The sequence below is a fragment of the Bos indicus x Bos taurus genome, chromosome 1 (assembly GCF_003369695.1).
Source record: "Bos indicus x Bos taurus breed Angus x Brahman F1 hybrid chromosome 1, Bos_hybrid_MaternalHap_v2.0, whole genome shotgun sequence".
Lineage (NCBI taxonomy): Eukaryota > Metazoa > Chordata > Mammalia > Artiodactyla > Bovidae > Bos > Bos indicus x Bos taurus.
In genome coordinates this window covers 71,957,283-71,981,067 of record NC_040076.1, presented here as the reverse complement: position 1 = coordinate 71,981,067, position 23,785 = coordinate 71,957,283, and the positions used below count along the sequence as shown (strand labels likewise).

The following is a 23,785-nucleotide window of genomic DNA, read 5'->3' as shown; positions in this document are numbered from 1 at the left end:
ACAACTACTCATCTCTGCCATTGTATGAAAATAACCATAGACAATACAAAAACAAATGAATATGGCTATGTTCCTACAAAAATTTATATGAAAAAGGCAGAGGGGCAACAGGCTAGACTTGGCCTGCAAGCCATAGTTTGCCAACCTGTGCTCTAGAAAAGTGACTCACAAAGTTTGGAATACATCAGAATCACCTGCAAGGCTTGCTCAAACACATATTGCTGGCTTCCAGCTTCAGAGTTTCTGATTTAGTAGAGCTGAATGGACTCTAAGAAGCTACCATTCTAATAAGTCCTTAGGTGTTGCTAATGCTGCTGGTCCAGGCACCACAATTTGAGAATTATACGGCAAACACATTACAAAACTCTCTTCTTCAACCACAGTGTATTTGTATATGAAAAAGTTATTAAATAAAGCAATGGCAGGAGTAAATGGTATAAGACTTCAACACAAAATATCCATTTTATACAGAAAGATTTGTACTTTAAACTTCTGCAAACACAAAATAAGAAACAAAGTTCTTTTATGATATTAGTTATAACTATATCAGATAAAGAAGCTGCTTAAAAAAGGTTACTCAATTAACAGCTAAAGCCAGAATGCCTCATAAAATTGCAAAATTGCATAATACGCCAACCTGCAAGGAAAATGTCACAACTTTGCAATTTCCAAAGAAGCAAAGGAAACAGAAAATGTGCCACATTCAAATAACAGAATTAACAGATGCATTTGATGGCATGTCAGGTAAACAAAGTAATAATCACTAACCAGAAGACAATGGTATCAAAGTTTTCATTGCTGTGTGATGATTCTACATGTTAATAATTCTTGTTCAAATTAACAACAGTTAAAATTTCTGAGTTTAAGATTATCTTGGAAGAACACTTATTGGTTTTCTAAGTACCAAAACAAATTCCTAGGGATGAAATACTCAAATGTCAAAAGAAAACTTTAAAACAAAGAGGATGAATTTGGAAGCACTGTAATTCTGCATACTGATAATGCAGCCACTAAGGCAGCAAGATGTAAATTTACATTAAGAATCCATTTAGGGCATTGAAACATGTATAATATCATATAAGAAACGAATTGCCAGTCCAGATTTGATGCAGGATACAGGAAGCTTGGGGCTGGTGCACTGGGATGACCCAGAAGGATGGAATGGGGAGGGAAGTGGGGCGGTGGTTCAGGATTGGGAACACGTGTACACCCGTGGCGGATTCATGTTGATGTATGGCAAAACCAATACAATATTGTAAAGTAATTAGCCTCTAATTAAAATAAATAAATTAAAAAAAAAAAAGAATCCATCTAGAAAGTTGTGAAGATCGACTAGTGTATTATTTCACAAAGGATCTCATATATGTAAAAGGCTCCAGGTAGATATAAATTCCAAATTAAATTTCATGAAGACGATGCATGAATCTAAGCAAAACATTCCAAACATTTCATTCATCTTCAGCTTTTTGTATAGACATGAGACAATAATATCAACTCTCTGGGGACTTCCCTGGTGATCCAGTGGTTAAGACTTTCTGCTTCCAATGCAGGGGGCACGGGTTTGATCCCTGGTCAGGGAACTAAGATCCCGTATGCTGGGCAGTACAGCTTCTCCCCAACCCCCAACCCAGAATGCTAGCTGTCCAAAGGGAGAATTTTGCCTGGGTTTATGATTTAAAAGTAGAATTCAAGAAATTTAGGAGGAACAACTTTCAACTTACAGATTTGCTTGGTGCTACTTATTGACTTTAAAAGGTGGCTTACTTAACTGGTGTTCTGTATTTTGATGGGTGATCTTATTTCAAGCAATTCCTTGATATTTTTGACAACTAACATGTACCAACAATCTTTATGGACTCAAAGTGTTGTAAACAAGAGGCTGAGAATGAGTCATTAGGGACTTTCAGTGCTATAATCTGAATCCACAAAGATGTATAAATGGGTTTCATAGGTAAAGCAACTTCTCCATTTACCTGCAGGAAAGCTCTATCATTATTTCATTCAAAATCCATTCAACTTAACCCCAGAAATACATGACACTACATGTGTCAATGAAAGAAAAAAAAGAGCAATCCCACTTAATGAATGATTGTTCCTTTAAGGGATAATTTAAAGGGATGAAATGATTTAAATTCCACTTACAAGTGATAAAACAATTCCTGTCAATCAGGTGCAAAGGGTAATAAATGTTCATCTGCCTTTCATTGGTATGTCTACCTATGCAGACAAAGTCCTCATCAATGAAAATGGCCAAGAACTTGGAAAGATAATCAATTTTTAACTCTTGATCAGGAACTGCTTGAAACTATTTCACATATAAGACCTTTTTTTTTTTTTAAGTTACATTCAGGGAAGCCAGCTGAAGTTTCTCATTAAAATATTTTTTAAATATATGGAGGTGCTATATACATTCAATATGTAATATCTCTCCTAACACTTTAAGTTTTATTTTAACATAATTCTATAAAAAATAAATTATTTACTAAATAGCTATTAACATAAGCTCATAAAAAAGAAACTAATATTTTTCACCAACACTCAGGACATGACACCTCATGTCCCCCACCAGTTCTCTCCAGTGTCTCACACAAACACAGCCATCCTTTTCTACTTCCGCCATGAGATGAGAACAGAAGCACCAAACTACTATATTCCCACTACCTAAAACCATCTGTTGAGCAAATGAGTAGATAGGTGCAGCATGGAAAGCCAAACTCACAAACAAAACAAAAAGGGTCACACGTTTTCATGGCATTTTATGCAATAATTCAACTTTAAACTTTCATTTGACAAATAATCAAATCAATAGTCTAAGCTCCTTATACCAACAGCAAATTAGAATTCAAAAGAGTTATCAGTAATGTTACATAAACAGAGCTCCAGAAAAACAACCAGTAGTCAAATCAACTCTAGCATGTAGTACAATATATATGACCTGCTTTGGAAAAGTCATGAGTTAGCATCTTATAAAAAATACATGAGTTAAAGAGCAACTCTAGGAAATTCTCATTCTATAAAGAATAAGGAACAATACTATTCATTTTTACAGAGAAAATAAATCACAAAAGAATCCAAACTATTTATTTTTTAAATGACTGGATAATCTAGGCCCAATCTATGTTTAATTTTACTTGGCTAAAAACACAAATGGTTACATTATTTGAAACATTTATTTAAGCCCACAAAGTTATTCATAAATCTCTATAACATCCAGCCTTTTATCCTGATACAAACTGATACACCAAGACCTAAGTGTTATGAGCTTGGCTGCAGAATGTAAAGCAGATGCCAGTTTTATTACCTTTTAGAAAGCAGTTCATCTTACTCTATAATGCCTCCTTTCTCCTGTAATGCTATGTAATTAAAATTTCAGTGAACAGAATACTACTAAAATAAAGCATTTTAAACTAGGCTTTTCCCACATTTTTAACAAATAGCTGAGATCACATTTAAATCTTATAATAATTAACACTTTATAATTTTTGAATTTTTATAATTAAAGGCCATCTAGTGAAGTCCCTTCATTACACAGTGATGGAATATAAAACTTAGAAAAATTAAATGACTTTCCCAGGATAAGAATCACACAGGTACTAAGGAGACAACAGTAAACAAGGTATGTGTCATCCCTATCTTTATCTAGCTGAAGTGAAATGCATAGCATTATGATGGGGGGCGGGAAACTTCGGCCACAAATACAAAAATTCTGATTCAATATACAGAGGTCACTCCTACTGAAAACATTAAAAGTATTTGTTAACAAGAAACAAACAGGCCAGAGAGCACAGCAACTATAAAAAGAAAGAAAAAAGTAAAGTCTCACAATTTCATACCTACAGCTATTAGCAGAAAATTTCTGAGATGCTTTAAAGAGGAATATGGGAATAAAATTAGAAAGACACTAGACATCTGAGTGCAGTATGAGACAGAGTGTTCTCTATATACATATATATTAATATAAGTACATATGTAAATACACACAAGTTCACCTCTATAGCCTTTAGATCTCTAGGCCAACAGAAAGATGAATAGTTTGCAAATTATCTTTCTAAAGCAACATGAATTATAGTCAAAACAGAGATCCTGAAGTTTTCAAGTACATAAAACAATAAAAGAAAAGAATATTAAATATTTTTATTTGTCTATTTGAGCACTGAACTGTCACCAATTTAACACATCTTTATCCATTTAATGACTTAAAAATAAAACAAGGGTTATCATAATCTCAGTCTCCTCAACCCTGCCATGAGTAACTCCTTCCTACCAAGGTCTTCCGAGTAGCAGCAGAAGAGATAAATATAACAAAGTGCCTACAGTCATGAAACTTAGAACAGACAATAAAGTAAGTATATATATTTAAGAACAAGATCATACACATATATGTGGTATGTGCATGTGTGTCTTTTAATGTGGCACATAAAAGATGATAAACTGATAGAACAGAATCATATGGTGGTCAAGGAAGGCTTCTCATAGAGGAAGTGACCTATTAAAGTGAGAGAGACCTACAGAAAGAGAAGAAATATCATAGAGAAACAATCACACACAGATGTGAAGGGAGAACGTTCTGCACAGAACAGATACCGAGTACAAAGGTCCTAAGATGAGAATTACATTGGCGTGTTCAAAGAACAACAGAGGAAGGGGTCACAACCAGGCAGAGTAGAGACGAGATCAGAAAGTTACCAGCAGGAGCCTCATCATACGGGGCTTGGTTAGGATTTTATTCTGAGTATAATAGGAGCCAGAGCAGCCAAGTAGCACAAATTAATTTGTATTTTTAAAAGTTCATTCTGGCTGCTGTATACAGAATGCATTGTAGAAGGGCAAGAAGAGAAGCAGAGATACAAGTTATATAATCCTAAACAAAAGGTGGTAGCCGTTTATAGTTTAGACTTGGAGGTGACAAAGGACCTGGGGTATATTTTGTTAATGTGTGCGATACAGAGTGTGAGGAGAAAAAGAAAAGTCACAGAAAAAGGTTTCAAGGATAAAAATTGTTAAGACTGTGTAATGATTTACCTACTAAAAATGTTTTCAAAATTATAGTCTTTGTGGTTGGTGTTCCAACTGTTTACTGGCTTTCACCACTGTATCTATCACCCTTCCATAATCGTCTCCTCTGTGATGAGATGAGCTAGAAATCAGTAAAGTATATTTCCCAAGCTCCCTGCAAGCTAAGAGGTCAGGTTCTACAAATGGGATCTGATGTTAGATTAAGAGGCAGGAGATAAAGAGAAGCCACTTTTCTCTCTGCTTTCTGTCTGTCCTGCAACAGCCATTAGTGAGCAACTGAGCTACTCCAACTTTCAGCAGCATCAGGGACCAATCCAGGAGTGTCAGCAACAAGCAGGCAAGCTCTGACTTCTCGGCTTGGGAACAATACAGTGCAGCACACAGGGGCTCTGGTATCACGTCTACCCCGAGGCCTGCAGCCCTAAGGACAATAGATAGCTCCTTCCCATGTTGAATAATTTCTAGGTGGCATCATGGTGGCTTTTTTCTTTCTTCCAACTCTCCCAATACTTTGTAACTAAGTCACCGTATAAAAATCTTTCTATAAGTAACACCATATGTAAAAAAAAAAGAAAAGAAAGAAATACCATATGTGGTTTCTATTTTCCCAAATGGATACCAACCAATATAGTAAAGGAAGAAGTATCTCTCCAGGAACCAGTTGAACAATTTCTGTTACTCATCACAATACCCTTTTACGTATTCTTATTGCAAATTCTACTATCCCCCTTTTATAGAACAGTAAACTGAAAACTGAAGTGATTTTAAAAATTGACCAAAATTATACAGCTCATAACAGTGAAGCCTAAACTCAAAGGTGTTTCTACCTAAATTCTATGTTCCTTTTACAATGTTAAAAATCAAGAAACATCGATTGCTTTTAGCAGGGGAAAAAAAACACACTATTGGAATCAGTTCAGGAAACTAGTTGCACATTAACAGCACTAGCACTAAAAAGACTAATAATCTCTATTGTCTTGAAGCAAACTATACTTTTAGCCCTGGCTTCAAACAAACCTCATTTTTAAAGACTTAATTTACTCTAACAGGATAATTTATAAAATACTCTGAACTTAAAAAAAAATAAAATAAAAAAATAAAATACTCTGAACTTAAGATTTCTTGACAGGACAGACTTCAACATACATTTAAACTATTTCCTTGCCAAAAGTTTATCTTAATCATAACTTTTCACATATAAAACTATAAAAAGAGCAAGACAGTCTTATATAAAGCAATAATATAAGACTTACTAATTTAAAGAAAATATCAAGAATAGGACTATTACAAAGGATATTTTATTACCAAAAAAACTTAACTTATTATGTTAATTTAAAATCAGTAACTTTTAAAAAATTTTTGATTCTCATTATATTACACTGTTTAAGCAGTCTGAGTCCAAAAGATTCCTTGAATTAAAATAAATCAAATATACCATCATTAGCATCCAAATTCAACAGAAGGCAAAAATAAAACTAATAAGGGGTCATTAGAAACAAGTTAGGAGAAGGCAATGGCACCCCACTCCAGTACTCTTGCCTGGAAAATCCCATGGATGGAGGAGCCTAGTAGGCTGCAGTCCATGGGGTCGCTAAGAGTCGGACACGACTGAGCGACCACTTTCACTTTTCACTTTCATACATTGGAGAAGGAAACAGCAACCCACTCCAGTGTTCTTGCCTGGAGAATCCCAGGGACAGGAGAGCCTGGTGGGCTGCCGTCTATGGGGTCGCACAGAGTCGGACACGACTGAAGCGACTTAGCAGCAGCAGCAGTAGAAACAAGTTGGTGTAAAATGTTAGAGCTAAAATCATAAAAGTCTTGGAGAAAAAACAAAGGGATAAATTTGAATGATCTAGGATTTAGCAATGGATTCTTGGATATGACCCCAAAAGTAAGAGGAACAGAAGAAAAAAAAAAAAGATAAATTGGATTTCATCAAAATTAAAACTTCTAGAGAAGGGCCAAGATGGCAGAGTAGAACCGTAATATGATCTCCTCTCACAAGTGCACCAAACTCACAACAATCCGTAGACCAACCATTGTTGAAAAAAAACTGAAACCTACCAGGGAAGAGTCTCTCCAACTAAAGACATAAAGACAGAACCACAATGAGACTGGTAGTAGGGGTGTGCCTGTGATATGATCAAATCTCATACCCCCCCACAAAGTAAGCAACCCATAAACTAGAGTATAATTAGATTACAGACATTCTCCTGCAAGAGTGAGAATGCTGAGCCCCACATCAAGCCCCTGGATCAAGGTCTGGCACTAGGAGGAAGAGACCCCAGAACATTTGGTTTTGGAAGCCAGTGGAGTTTGACTGCAAAGGCTCCACAGGATTGGGAGAAATCGAGACTTCACTCTTAAAGAGTGCACACAAAATTTCAGGTGCATCAGGACCTAGGGCAAAAGCAGTAACTGGATAGTAGCCTGGGTCGAATCCACTGCTGATCTCTGGAGTGTCTTCTGGCAAGACAAGGTGGATGTGGCCCATCCTGGGGACACAAACACTGCTGATGAATGTACTGGAAAACACTGACCTATGGGGCCTCTCCCAGAGGGTGATATTCTGGCACAAAGACCCAGCCCCGCCTAAAAGCCTGTAGTCTCCAGTGTTGGGACACCTCAGGCCAAACGAAAAACTAAGTGGGAACATATTCCCACTGGTCAGCTGACAGGCTACCTAAAGATTTCCTGAGCACAGCAGCCTCCAGACACACCCCTAGAAAGGCCCTGCCCACCAGAGGACAAATACCCAGCCCCACCACCAGAGGGTAAACACTGGCCCCTCCTGCCAGACTCCATAAGCCTATAGACCAGCCTTAACCACCAGGGGGCAGATACTAGAAGCAAAAAAATTACGGTCCTGCAGCGTGCAAGCCAAATTCACAAACACAGGCCAGACATTACCCTAGAATTACTTGGTCCCTAGTCCCTTGTGACAAGAGGGGACAAGGGGACAGTCACAAGGAGACAAGTCTGGACATCTCCTTTGGAGGGTCACTTTTCCATGACAAGAAACCCAATGAACGTACAACAAACAAAAATACAAACAGCAATTTAGACAAAATGAGGCAACCCACTCCAGTATTCCTGCTTAGAAATCACTGCCCCTGAAGAGAAAAAAAGAATGAAAAGAAATGAGGACTTTGGTCTTGGAAGCCAGTGGAGCTTTACTGCAAAACCTCCACAAGATTGGGAGAAACAGAGACTTCACTCTTAAAGACTGCACACAAAATCTCAGTTTAAGAGACTTCTGGGACAAGTGTGATAATATTCGCATTACAGGGGTCCCAAAGGAGAAGAGAAGGTTCTGAGAACGTATTAGAAGAGGTACTAGCCAAAACTTTCTTAATCTGGGGAAGGAAAGAGTCACCCAAGCACAGGAAGTGCAGAGACTCTCATACAGGATTAGCCCAGAGAGGAATACATTAAAACACACTGTAATCAAAATGACAAAAATTAAAGACAAGAGAGAGTATTTGAAACTGGAGCCTATTTTACAGAGTGAAGTAAGCCAGAAAGAAAAACACCAATACTACAGTATACTAATGAATATACAAAAAAGATCTTCATGACCAAGATAATCACGATGGTGTGATCACTCACCTAGAAGCAGACATCCTGGAATGCAAAGTCAAGTGGGCCTTAGAAAGCATCACTACAACAAAGCTAGTGGAGGTGACAGAATTCCAGTTGCTATTTCAAATCCTGAAAGATGATGCTGTGAAAGTGCTGCACTCAATATGCCAGCAAATTTGGAAAACTCAGCGGTGGCCACAGGACTGGAAAAGGTCAGTTTTCATTCCAATCCCAAAGAAAGGCAATGCCAAAGAATGCTCAAACTACCGCACAATTACACTCATCTCACACGCTAGCAAAGTAATGCTCAAAATTCTCCAAGCCAGGCTTCAACAGTAGGTGAACCACGAACTTCCAGATGTTCAAGCTGGTTTTAGAAAAGGCAGAGGAACCAGAGATCAAATTGCCAACATCCGCTGGATCATCGAAAAAGCAAGAGAATTCCAGAAAAATATCTATTTCTGCTTTATTGACTATGCCAAAGCCTTTGACTGTGTGGATCCCAAAGAACTGTGGAAAATTCTTCAAGAGATGGGAATACCAGACCACCTTACCTGCCTCTTGAGAAACCTATATGCAGGTCAGGAAGCAACAGTTAGAACTGGCCATGGAACAACAGACTGGTTCCAAATAGGAAAAGGAGTACGTCAAGGCTGTATATTGTCACACTGCTTATTTAACTTATATGCAGAGTACATCATGAGAAACACTGGGCTGGAAGAAGCACAAGCTGGAACCAAGATTTCTGGGAGAAATATCAATAACCTCAGATATGCAGATGACACCACCCTTATGGCAAAAAGTGAAGAGGAACTAAAAAGTCTCTTAATGAAAGTAAAAGAGGAGAGTGAAAAAGTTGGCTTAAAACTCAACATTCAGAAAACTAAGATCATAGCATCTGGTCTCATCACTTCATGGGTAATACATGGGGAAACAGTGGAAACAGTGGCAGACTTTATTTTGGGGGGCTCCAAAATCACTGCAGATGGTGACTGCAGCCATGAAATTAAAAGACGCTTACTCCTTGGAAGGAAAGTTATGACCAACCTAGATAGCATATTAAAAAGCAGAGACATTACTTTGCCAACAAAGGTCCTAGTCAAGGCTATGGTTTTTCTAGTAGTCATGTATGGATGTGAGAGTTGAACTGTGAAGAAAGCTGAGTGCCGAAGAATTGATGCTTTTGAACTGTGGTGTTGGAGAAGACTCTTGAGAGTCCCTTGGACTGCAAGGAGATCCAACCAGTCCATTCTGAAGGAGATCAGTCCTGGGTATTCTTTGGAAGGAATGATGCTAAAGCTGAAGCTCCAGTACTTGGGCCACCTCATGTGAATAGTTGACTCATTGGAAAAGACTCTGATGCTGAGAGTGATCAGGGGCAGGAGGAGAAGGGGACGACAGAGGATGAGATGGCTGGATGGCATCACTGACTTGATAGACATGAGTTTGAGTGAACTCCGGGAGTTGGTGATGGACAGGGAAGCCTGGAATGCTGCAATTCATGGGGTCGCAAAGAGTTGGACACGACTGAGTGATTGATCTGAACTGAACTGAACGCATATTTATGGAATTTAGAAAGATGGTAACGATAACTCTGTATGCGAGACAGCAAAAGAGACATAGATGTATACAACAGTCTTATGGACTCTGTGGGAGAGGGCAAGGGTGGGATGATTTGGGAGAATGGCATGAAACATGTATAATATCATATATGAAACGAACCGCAAGTCCAGGTTCAATGCATGATACAGGATGCTCGGGGCTGGTGCACTGGGATGACCCAGAGGGATGGTAAGGGAAGGGAGGTGGGAGGGGGGTTCAGGATGGTGAACACATGTACACCTGTGGCAGATTCATGTTGATGTATGGCAAAACCAATACAATATTGTAAAAAATAAAATAAAAGCAACAAGGAAAAGGTAACAAATAACATACAAGGGAACTCCCATAAGGCTATCAGCAAATTTTTCAGCAAAACTTAACCCACCAGAAGAGAATGATATGATATATTTAAAGCGATGAAAGAAAAAAACATACAACCAAGAATACTCTACCTAGTAAGACTTTCATTGAGGTTTTATGAAGAAGTCAAAAACTTTACAGACTAGCAAAAGCTAAAAGAATTCAGCATCACCAAAGCAGCTTTACAACAAATCCTAAGGGAACGTCCCTAGGCAGAAAAGAAAAGGCCACAACTAGAAACAAGAAAATTACAAAACAGAAAAGCTCATTGGTAAAGGCAAACACACACAAAAGGTAGGAAACAATCCAAAAACAAAGCTAATAGTAAGGTTAAAGGACAAAAGTAGTAAAAATCATTTGTATCCACAATAAGCAGTTAAGGGATACACAAAACAATCTGATGCAAAATAATAATACCCAAAACAGTGATTATGAGGGGAGGCAAGTACAAATGAAGTTTATCTGAAATGTGTTTGAAAATTAAAAGGTCAGCAATTTAAAACAAGCACATACAAATATAGACTCCTATATAAAAATCTCATGGTAACCACAAAACAATAATCTATAATAGATATACACACAAAGAAGAAAAAATAATCTAAATAGAACACTAAAGAGAGTTATCAAACCACAATAAAGAGAACAAAAAAGGAAAATAGAAAGAAAGACCTACAAAAACAAATCCAAAAAAATTAAGAAAATAGCAATAGGAACATACATATTGGTTATCATCACCTTAAATGTAAATGAAATAAATGCTCCTACCAAAAGACAGAGACTGGCTGAATAAATACCAAAATAAGGCCTGTATACCTGCTGCCTATAAGAGACTCACCTCAGATCTATAGACACATATGGACTGACAGTAAGTGGATGGAAAAAAGGTATTCAGTGCAACTAGAAATCAAAAGAAAAGTTGGAATAGTAATACTTGTGTCACACAAAATATACTGTCAAATAAAAACAATAGACAGAGAAGGACACTACATGATGATTAAAGGATCAACTCAAAAAGAAGGTAGCACAGTTTTAAATACACAGATACCCAACATAGGAGCCCCTCAATATATAAGCCAAACGTTAAAAGACATAAAAGGAGAAACTGATGTTAATACAATAAAGTGGTGGACGTTAGCATCCCACTTACATCAATGGACAGATTAATCAGACAGAAAATCAATAAGGAAACATGGGACTTAAATGATACATTAGGCCAGATGGACTTAACTGACATTTATAGAGCATTACATCCAAAAGCTGTGGGACACACATTCTTTTCAAGTGTACATGGAACAGTCTCCAGAATACATCACATGCTAGGACATATAGCAAGCCACAGTGAATTTAAGAAAACTGAAATTAAATCAAATATTGCTGCTATCTATTCAAACTACAAGGCTATAAAGCTAGAAATCAACTACAAGAAAAAACTTGAAAAGATACAGACAGATGGAAGCTACAAAATATGCTACTAAGCAAGTGAAGAAATCAAAGAGGAAATTTTTAAATGTCTAAAGACTAATGCCTAAAAGAGTAAAATTACTATCCAAAACCTATGGGATACAGCAGAGGCAGTTCTAAGAGGGAAGTTCATAGCAATACAAGTTTACCTAAGGAAACAAGAAAAGTCTCAAAACTTAACCTTACATAAGAAGCAACTAGAGAAAGAACAACAAACAAAACTCAATGTTAGTAAAAGAAAATAAATCACAAAGATCAGAGCAGAAATAAATGAAATAGAGACTTCAAAAACAACAGAAAGATCAATGAAACCAAAACTTGGTTCTTTGAAAAGATAACTAATTTAACAACGAAAAGTTGAAAGCATTTCCTCTAAGATCAACAGTAAGGATGCCCATCCTCACCACTTATATTCAACACAGTTTTGGAAGTCCTTGCCATAGCAATTAGAGAAGAAAAGGAAATAAAAGCAATCCAAATTGGAAGAGAAGTAAACCTGTCACTGTTGCAAATATTTCTATGTCAACCTTTAGACAGTCTCATCAAGAATAAAAGGGAGATGACCAAATAAAGAAAATCAGAAATGAAAATGGGGAAGTTATAACCACCACCACAGGAATACAAAAGATCATCGGGTGAATACTACAAGCAACTATACACCAATTAAAAAGGACAACTAGGAGAAATGGACAAATTCTTAGAAAGGTACACTCTCACAAGACTGAACCGAGAGGAAACAGAATATACGAACAGGTCAACTACCAGTACATAAACTGAATCAGTAATTTTAAAATTCCCAGCAAATAAAAGCCAATGACAAGATGGTTTCTAAGGTGAATTCCACCAAACATTTAGAGAAGAGTTAATACCTATCCTTCTGAAACTATTCCAAGAAACTGCAAGGTAAGAAACACTCCCAGACTCATTCTATGAGGCCACCAACACCCTGATACCAAAACCAGAAAAAGGTATCAAAAAAGAAAAGTATAGGCCAATATCACTGATGAACACAATGTAAAAATCCTCAACAAAATATGAATCCAAACTCAATCCAACAATACATTAAAAGGATGATACACCATGATCAAGTTGGATTTATTCCAAGATGTAAGGACTTTTCAATATCTGCAAATTAATGAATGTGATAACATCACATTAACAAACTGAGGAATAAAAACCATATGATCATCTCAACCAATGCAGAAAAAGCTTTTGATAAAATTCAACATCAATTTATAATAAAAACTAGTCCAAAAATAGGCATAGAGGGAACATACTTCAACATAATAAAGGCGATATATGACAAGTCCACAGCCAACATCACACTCAATGATGAAAACATGAAAGCATTTTCTGTAAGATAATGAAGAAGACAAAGGATGCCCATTCTCACCACTTTTATTCAGCATAGTTTTGGAAGTCCCAGACACAGAAATTAAAGAAAAGGAAATAAAAGGAATCTGAGCTGGAAAAAAAGAAGTGAAACTGTCATGGTTTGCACATGGCATTTCTATGCTCTACACAGGAAATCTTAAAGATGCTACCAGAAAACTACTAGAGCCCATGAATGAATTCAGCAAAGTTGAAAGATACAAAATTAACGTACAGAAACTCACTGTATTTATATACACTAACAACCAAATATCAGAAAGAGAAATTAAGAAAACAACCCCATTTACTATTGCATCAAAAAGAATGAAATATCTGGAAATAAACCAACTTAAAGATGCAAAATGAAAAGACAACCTACAGAATGGAAGAAAATATTTGCAAACATTACAAATGACAAGGGATTAATTTCCAAAATATATAAACAGCTCACAAAGCTAAGAATCAAAAAAAGAAAACAACCCAATCAATAATGGGCAGAAGACCTAAACAGATATTTCTCCAAAGATGGCCAACAGGCACATGAAAATATTTTCAACATCACTAATTATTAGAGGAATGCAAATCAAATCATAGTATCTCAGGAACACCTCACATCAGTCAAAATGGCTATCATCAAAAAAATCCAAAAACAATAAATGCTGGGGAGAGTGTGGAGGGACAGGAACCCTCATACACTATTGGTGGGAATGTAAACTGGTGCAGCTACTACAGAGAAGTATGGAGGTGCCTTAAAAAACTAAAAACAGATTTGCCATATGACCCAGCAATCCCCTTACTGAGCGTATATCCAGAGAAAACTCTAATTTCAAAAGATACAAGCACCCCAATGTTCATAGCTGTAGTATTTACAGTAGCCAAGACATGGAAACAACCTAAATGTCCATCAACAGAGAAATAAATAAAGAAGATGTGGTGTGTAGGTACACACACACACACACACACACACACACACACACAACTACTCATAATACTAGAATACTACTCAGCCACTAAAAAGAATGAAATATAGCAACATGGATAGACCTAGAAATTACCAAGTGAAGTAAGAGAGAGAAAGACAAATATCATATGATATCACTTATATGTGGAATCTTAAAAAAAACTGATATAAATGAACTTATTTACAAAACATAAACAGACTCAAAGACACAGAAAACAAACTTTGGGCTACCAAAGGGGACAGTTGGCAGGGGGGTGGGGGGGTGTAGCTGAAGATAAATTAGGAGTTTGGGATTACCATATATACCTTATTACATATAAAACTGGAGCAGGAAATGGCAACCCACTCCAATATTCTTGCCTGGAGAATTCCATGGACAGAGGAACCTGGTGGGCTACAGTTCATGGGGTCGCAAAGAGCTGGACACGACTGACTGACTAACACATATAAAATAGGTAAATAACAAGGACCTGCTGTATAGCACAGGGAACCATATTCAATACCTTGTAATAACCTATAATAGAAAGAAATCTGAAAAAGAATATATATATATATATGTATAACTGAATCACTTTGTTATACACTTGAAACTAACATAACATTGTGAACTCACTATACTTCAATAAAACAATTAAAACTTTAATGCATCAAAGGACATTTATCAAGAAAGTAAAAAAACAACTTACAGAATAGGAAAAATTATTTACATATCATACATCTGATAAGGATTTAATATCCAGAATATATAAAAAATTCAATTTAAATAAATTTTAAAATGGGCAGATTACTTAAGCGGACAACAATGGTAACAATGGCATAAGGAAATACACAAATGGTCAATAAACACATGAAAAGATGCTTAACCTCGTTAGTAAAGCAAGAAATGCAAATCAAAGCCGCAATAAGATACCAATTCACACCTACTACAATGGCTATAACAAAACGGAAGGAAGGAAGGAAGGAAGGTAGATAGATAGGTAGATAGATAGATAACAAGTGTTGACCCAGATGTAAAAACTGGAACACTCATACATTGCTAGTAGGGATGTAAATGGGAATGTAAAATGTTGTAGCCTCTGTGGAAATCAGTTTGATGTTTTCCCAAAAAGATAAACATAGAATTACTTATGACCCAGCAATTCTACATCTAGATACGTAACCAAAAGAACTGACAGCAGAAACTGAAGAAGATACTTTTACATGATAATTTTGGTATAAATAAAATTTGAACCACAATTAAAATATTATCAAATCAATTCATCCTTAATATGTTGTCCCCCCCCCCCAAAAAAAAGAAAATCAAATTAACTAAAAACCAGAAAGTAGAATTTAAAAAGAATATAAGTATTGATATTCCCCTCTCACAAACAGTTAAATTTTGAAACACTGAATAATTATACGTCATACATATTAGATTTTTTAAAAATTATAAAAAATATATAGCTTACAAAGTACCATATTTTCAGTAAACTTTTATAAAATGTATAAAGGCATTTCATCACATTCCAAAAGTAATATATATGCCTCATTCTTAAAGATCTGTCTTCATATCTTAAACACACACATAAATAGCTCAAAGAATACAACAGTCTTTAATATTAGCAACTTATTAGACACAGGGGATATATTTGTAATTAAAAGAAATAGCCAAATTTAGAATGATGACTTGTACATCTGTCTTTCTTCTTGAAATAATTGCTTAACAATTTACAAAGGCACAACTTAAAGAGAAAAAATTAACTTTTATGAGTGTGCACTTCATTGAAATTAAAGTTCACTATTACAGGATGGGAAATAATACACATGTATAGTTCCATCTTTTCTCTCTCACACACACATGCATTTTAGATCCACCCAACTAAAAAGTTGTTAATAAATCAGTCTGTGAATTTCAACTTAAGTAATTCCATAAAATATTGCCACCAAAGAAAAGTAATAAAGCATTAGCATGGCCATAATAACCCCTACTTACTAACACTTACTGTGTGAAAATTTATCATTTCTTGAAGACTGTCGGAAAATTTGGTCAAACTTGTCTGAGAAAGAAATCAAAAGAAAACCAAGTTATTTAAGAGCTACTAATATATGCTAGAAAAACATAATTTCAGCATTTGTGACAGAAAGATCAAGTTACAGTGTAAATAGTAACATTTATTTCTCACTAGGACAATCTCACTACTTCTCAGACATGGTCTGCATAGAAGTCTACAGGTAGTAACATGAAACTCAAGAACAGTCAAAGAATTAAACTGTCTATCAATATTATTATACTAACTAATTGAAATGGCATATATAAACCTAAAAGTTAAAAGTGAGTGTATCAAGACTGTGTGCATTTAGGTATCTATGAATCACATAATTATCAAATTACATCATTTTTTTCACTAGCTATTATTCCTCATAAAAGAAACATTATAATACCACATAATATAGCAGGGGGTATAAGCTAACATAGCTAGTTGACCAGAACTTTCCTATGCAGCCCCCCAAATGTACAGTTAGATACTAGTCTTAAGTTAATGTTCTCTGCTTGCACTAATAACCCTACCTGCTCAGGTGCCCTTCTAGATGCTTCAGCTCATCTATCAGCAAGTATAGTAAACAGACATTTACAACATAGACCAACCATCACCTTCTAACTGTCTTAGAACACAGGATTATATAAGATAGCACCAATAGGTGTTAGCTTTTCCACTTCTGATTTTAAGGACCACCACTATTATTAATAAGGTACATAAATATAGTTATTTAATAACATGTTGCATTGATCATTGTAACTAAGTTTAATAATACTAACCTCAACTACAGCATCATTACTAGAATACTGTGCCAGGTCTCGAATCCCATTCATGAACTGTTTATTTGCAACACAAAAGGCTTTTCCAGTATCAATCATTGCAATACACAGTTTCACAAGCTGAAAAAGAAACACATTATATAACTGAAAAAAAAATTTTAATTAATTGAACAAGTATTATCAATAACCACATGAGTTTGCGTAGTTAAGATTACAGTTCATCAATAAATGGAAACTAAACAAAAAGTGTTCTTTTTTTCCCTTTGGCTTATAAAGTAAATCATAAGAGAGCTGTATCAAAAAACAAAAGATGACCTTTCAGGATGCAGAGAGTGTCTTATAACACCAACCACCAATCAAGTTAATTTTTAATTTTATCAAGTTAAATTCAACACTGTAACTTAACTCCACAAAAATGTATTAAGCATCTCTTGGAAAGAATAAAAGGAAACTTAGGCAGAGCAAGCAGTTTGACAAAAGATTTTTTGAAAACACAACTGTATATGGTGGAGGAAAGGGAAGTAAACGGGTACGGTGGGTGAGTCATGCTGGTCCTTTTAGTATCAGACTATCAGAGCAGAATTGATTAATCAACTGTATTTCTCCAATGCCTACCTTTCTAGGCACTATACTAAATCTTAGAACTGGGCTTCTCCCTTTCCCCATTCCCTCTTTTTATCTTTCCCTTTTTAATCTTTCTCTTTTTCCTGTCCATTCCTTTTCTTTTTCTAGCCCTTCTTTTTTATTTCACACAAAACATTTTCTTTAAGCAAACAATATCTTGGGTGAAAGTTAAACATAATAAAGATGAAAGTGGAGCTGATCTAGAAGGAAGGGTAATGACAGCATGGGAAGTGGGGTCACCAAGAAGAGGATAAACAGCTCAGGAAAACTTTAGAAGACAACACAAGGATCTCGGGAGTATAATTTAAAACTGTTACCCTGGAATCTGGAGCAACGTTAAATAAAAAAAAAATCTCTGTTCTAATATGGAAAAAAATCTATTTCTGTTTTATTGAATATGCTAAGGCCTTTGACTGTGTGGATCACAACAAACTGGAAAATCCTTCGAGAGACAGGAATACCAGACCACCTGACCTGCCTTATGAGAAACCTGTATGCAGGTCAAGAAGCAACAGTGAAAACTGGACATGGAACAACGGACTGGTTCCAAATTGGGAAAGGAGTACGTCAAGGCTGTATATTGTCACCCTGCTTATTTAACTTCTATGCAGAGTACATCATGAGAAACGCTGGGCTGGATGAAGCACAAGCTGGAATCAAGAATGCCAGGAGAAATATCAATAGCCTCAGATATGCAGATGACACCACCATTATGGCAGAAAGCAAAGAGGAATTAAAGAGCCTCTTGATGAAAGTAAAAGAGGAGACTGAAAAAGCTGGCTTAAAACTCAACATTCAAAAAACGAAGATCATGGCATCCGGTCCCATCACTTCCTGGCAAACAGATGGGGAAACAATGGAAACAGTGACAGACTTTATTTTTTGGGGCTCCAAAATTGCTGCAGATGGTGACTGCAGTCATGAAATTCAAAGGCACCTGCTCCTTGGAATAAAAGCTATGACAAACCTAGACAGCGTATTAAAAGGCAGAGACGTTACTTTGCTGACAAAGGTCCATATAGTCCAAAGCTATGGCTTCTCCAGTAGTCATGTATGGATGTCAGAGTTGGACCATAAAGAAGGCTCAGTTTCAAAGAGCTGATGCTTTTCAATTATGGTGTTGGAGAAGACTTGAAACTCCCTTGGACTGCAAGGAGATCAAACCAGTCAATCCTAAAGGAAACCAACCCTGAATATTCACTGGAAGGACTCATGCTGAAGCTGAAACTCCAATACTTTGGCCACCTGATGTAAAGAGCTGACTCATTAGAAAAGACCCTGATGCTGAGAAAGACTGAAGGTAGGAGAAGGGGAAGACAGAGGATGAGATGGCTGGATGGCATCATCGACTCAATGAACATGAGTCTGAGCAAGCTGCGGGCGACGGTGAAGGACAGCGAACCCTAGTGTATTGCAGGCCATGGGGTCACAAAGAATCAGACACGACTGAGAAACTGAACAACAAAATCCTAACCATTAGAAAAGCAGGTAAATTCTATTTAGCACAAACACAACTGCTATGCTCATCAAAACTATGCAAAAGAGAATAAAGGAAGAACATGTGACCAGGACTATGGAGTTCAAAGAAGGATTCCTGCAAAAGGAAACACTTGAGAAAAGCCCTGAAGACCAACAGGAATTAGTCAATCAGATAAGGGTAATAAGACACTACTTTAGGAAAAGCATGAGCTAACCCTGAAGCGTACAAGGCAGGGTAAACCAGAAGCACTAAGGAGCTTGCTGCTAAGCCACTTCAGTCGTGTCCGACCCTGTGCGACCCCATAGACGGCAGCCCAGCAGGCTTCCCCGTCCCTGTGATTCTCCAGGCAAGAACACTGGAGTGGGTTGCCATTTCCTTCTCCAGTGCATGAAAGTGAAAAGTGACAGTGAAGTCACTCAGTCATGTCCTACTCTTAGCGACCCCATGGACTGCAGCCTACCATGCTCCTCTGTCCGTGGGATTTTCCAGGCAAGAGTACTGGAGTGGGGTGCTATTGCCTTCTCCACTAAGGAGCTTAGTTCAGTGCAAAAATGTACACAAGGGCCAGATCAGGAAAAACATTGTGGGCAAAGCAAAGGTGTTCACATAATATATGAAAAGAAATGGGAAACAATAAAGACACCCTACATCTTAGAAGCATGGCTTAGGGAATCTCTCTGGCAAACAGAGGATGATGGCTTTATATTAGAAAAGAGGACAATTTAAAGATGTAGAGAGGGAAAAGAGAGAGGTGACTAAAGCAAAGTCTTTCTCAAAGAAGTTAAGTCTGGAAGTGCATAGGAAAAGGGGTGCTTTTATCACTCAAATGTGTGTGTGTGTGTGTGGAATGGATTAAGGACAGATTCTGTTAAGTTTCTAGATTAAAAGCAAGAAATAAAATGTTCCCATCAAAAGGAAGACACAAGTTCCTCTACTAAAAATGAAGAATAAGCTGGTAAATCTTGAGAGAACAGTGAATATAAGAGCTGCTAAAGATGAATGCTCAAGCTACCACACAAATGCACTCATCTCACACACTAGTAAAGTAATGCTCAAAATTCTCCAAGCCAGGCTTCAGCAATACGTAAACCATGAACTTCCAGATGTTCATGCTGGTTTTAGAAAAGGCCAGAGAACAAATTGCCAACATCCGCTGGATCATCAAAAAAGCAAGAGAGTTCCAGAAAAATATCTATCTCTGCTTTATTGACTATGCCAAAGCCTTTGACTGTGTGGATCACCACGAACTGTGGAAAATTCTTCAAGAGATGGGAAGGCCAGACCACCTGAGCTGCCTCTTGAGAAACCTATATGCAGGTCAGGAAGCAACAGTTAGAACTGGATATGGAACAACAGACTAGTTCCAAATAGGAAAAGGAGTATGACAAGGCTGTATATTGTCATCCTGCTTATTTAACTTATATGAAGAATACATCATGAGAAACGCTGGGCTGGATAAAACACAAGCTGGAATCAAGATTGCCGGGAGAAATATCAATAATCTCAGATATGCAGATGACAGCACCCTGATGGCAGAAAGTGAAGAAGAACTAAAGAGCCTCTTGATGAAAGTCTCCTTGAAAGAGGAGACTGAAAAAGTTGGCTTAAAGCTCAATATTCAGAAAACTAACATCATGGCATCCAGTCCCATCACTTCATGGCAAATAGATGGGGAAACAGTGGCTGACTTTATTTTGGGGGCTCCAAAATCACTGCAGATGGTGACTGCAGTCATGAAATTAAAAGATGCTTACTCCTTGGAAGATGACCAACCTAGACAGCATATTAAAAAGCAGAGACATTACTTTGTCAACTAAAGTCCATCTAGTCAAGGCTATGGTTTTTCCAGTAGTCATGTATGGATGTGTGAGAGTTGGACTATAAAGAAAGCTGAGCACTGAAGAATTGATGCTTTTGAACTGTGGAGAAGACTTTTGAGAGTCCCTTGGACTGCAAGGAGATCCAACCAGTCCATCCTAAAGGAAATAAGTCCTGAATATGCACTGGAAGGACTGATGTTGAAGCTGGAACTCCAATACTTTGGCCACCTGATGCAAAGAGCTGACTCATTTGAAAAGACCTTGATGCTGGGAAAGATTGAGGGCAGGAGGAGAAGGGGATGACAGAGGATGAGATGGTTGGATGGCATCACCCACTCAATGGACACGAGTTTGGGTAAACTCAGGGAGTTGGTGATGGACAAGAGAGGCCTCTGGCGTGCTGCAGTCCATGGGATCACAAAGAGTCGGACATGACTGAGTGACTGAACTGAAATGAACTGAAAGATAGTAAGATAACCTGACTGCGTCTTGAAAAAACTGCTTTGCATCAAGAATCCCACCAATCCGTTTCACCAAACAAGTGTGTAACTTTTCCTGAAGGGCTCTGTAGCCCAGATATGAGATAGAGAATATAGAAGATTAGACAAATACAGTCAAAATTCTGCAGAATAGGTGCTGTGGAAAGAAAATGGAGGTCTTCAGAAGAGAAATGATGATATAAAACTAAGAGCAGACTAGAAGGGTTCACCAGAGAAGGCAATGGCACCCTACTCCAGTACTCTTGCCTGGAAAATCCCATGGACAGAGGAGCCTGGTAGGCTGCAGTCCATGGGGTCGCTAAGAGTTGGACACGACTGAGCGACTTCACTTTCACTTTTCATGTTCATGCACTGGAGAAGGAAATGGCAACCCACTCCAGTGTTCTTGCCTGGAGAAATCCCAGGGACGGCAGAGCCTGGTGGGCTGCCGTCTATGGGGTCGCACAGAGTCAGACACGACTGAAGCAACTTAGCAGCAGCAGCAGCAGAAGGGTTCACAGATGTATTACACATAATAGCCAAAAAGTGGAAACAACCCGAATGTCAATCAATGGATGAAAAGATAAATATGGTATATCCATACAACAGCATATTATTCAGCCATGAAAAAGGAAATACTAAAGATGTTACAACGTAGACAGATGAACTTTTAAAACATTATGTTAAGTGAAAGGAGCCAGCCACAAAAGGTCAAATATTGCATGATTCCATTTATATGAAATGTATAAGAATAGGCAAATCCATAGAGACAGAATGTTAATTAGTGGTTGCCAGAGTATACAGGGAGAGGGAAATTGGAAGTGACTGCTAATGTGTATAGAGTTTATTAGGGTAAGAGAAATGTTCTGAAATTAAGTAGTGGCAATAGTTGTACACACTGTGAATATACTAAAAAACACTGAGTTGCAAAGTTTAAAATGGTAGATTTTATATTAGGTGAATTTAATCTTAATTAAAAGTACCGTGAATAAAAAAGAGCTCTGTAAGTAGACAGGCTTAAAAGACTAGAGATCTAGATAAACCTGAAAAACAGAAGCAGGAGGAGTCCAAGATGAGAACTGAAAAGACCAGAGACTCCCATTAGAAAGTAAGGTATCAAAGATTATTCCAGTTTCAGAGATTACAACTTTGAGCAACAAGGCATAGCATCTGGCCAGTGAAACAGGTACCAGAATTAAAATAAGGTCACTATCACAGGAGCTGGAGAGAAAATGAATGTGTCATATAGCTGAATCAAATATATACTGCAGTTACTCGGGAGAAGGAATGACTTGGAGATACATAAATACTTTGCCAGCTGTCAAAAGTCCTTATTAGATGACAGTGAAGATAGCTGTAACTAAATCACATTATATAATCTACAAAGACAGAAGATTTTTACCTAACACTAAAATGAGGGGATTTTTCCCATTAAAGACACTCTGTCTTCAAGACAGACCTAAGTCTGTTGAAGAGACATCACCAACATTAACATTCATTTAGAACTTACCATGTGCCAAAGCACTTAACATGTATTAACACATCTTATTCACATAATAACCCTATGAGATAGATACTCTTATTTTCCCCATTTTGGAGACGAAGAAACTCGGACATAGGAAGGTTTAGGAACTTGCTCAAGGCCCGTATGGCTTAGTGAGTGGTAGAGCCTGACTCATATATGGGCAGTGTTGCTCCAGGCTTTGTGCTCTTTCCTACTAGACTATGTTATAAACCAAATATTGCCATAATATTATAATAATTTAAATAGAAGTATAATTTTAAAATGTAAGATGTAAAAATGCAAGAAATAATGTAATATCTGGGGGAAAAAAACCTAAGTTTGATAGTACTTGAGCTGTAATTTAAAGGGTATCTACTTAAAAAGGAGCAAGCCATTTCAATGAGAAGATTAAACAGATATGGAAATTATATGTAGATGGCAACTATGATGCTCTGTGATGTTGCCAATGCCAGAATACCAGGCAGAATGGATAAATAATTGGACCTAGTCAAATAATGCCATTCATTCATGGAGCACTACTCATTAGAAAGAATATAACTACCAATGGCATATATTTACAAGCAAAACAAATATAAGCTAAGTCAGCAAACTAGTTAAACCTGTCGCTGCCATGATTTGCAATGATATTACAGGTACAACTTGCCCTGCACAAAGTTATGAAATCACTAAACTAGCCTTAGATAATCCTTCCCCTCCACTAATGC

The 23,785-nt window shown here is 37.1% G+C and overlaps 1 protein-coding gene across 7 annotated transcripts in view; it reads right to left on the bottom strand.

The window, feature by feature from the left end:
* ACAP2 (ArfGAP with coiled-coil, ankyrin repeat and PH domains 2) overlaps window positions 1-23,785 on the bottom strand; it is a 172,251-nt gene that overhangs the window by 82,778 nt on the left and 65,688 nt on the right. For all 7 annotated transcript variants that reach the window (XM_027537850.1, XM_027537869.1, XM_027537859.1 and 4 more), the window contains exons 3-4: window positions 17,154-17,273; window positions 16,339-16,392 (exon numbers count right to left, since the gene is read on the bottom strand). In XM_027537850.1, coding sequence (XP_027393651.1) covers window positions 16,339-16,392; window positions 17,154-17,273 — 174 coding nt within the window. The remainder of the gene's footprint in view (window positions 1-16,338; window positions 16,393-17,153; window positions 17,274-23,785) is intronic.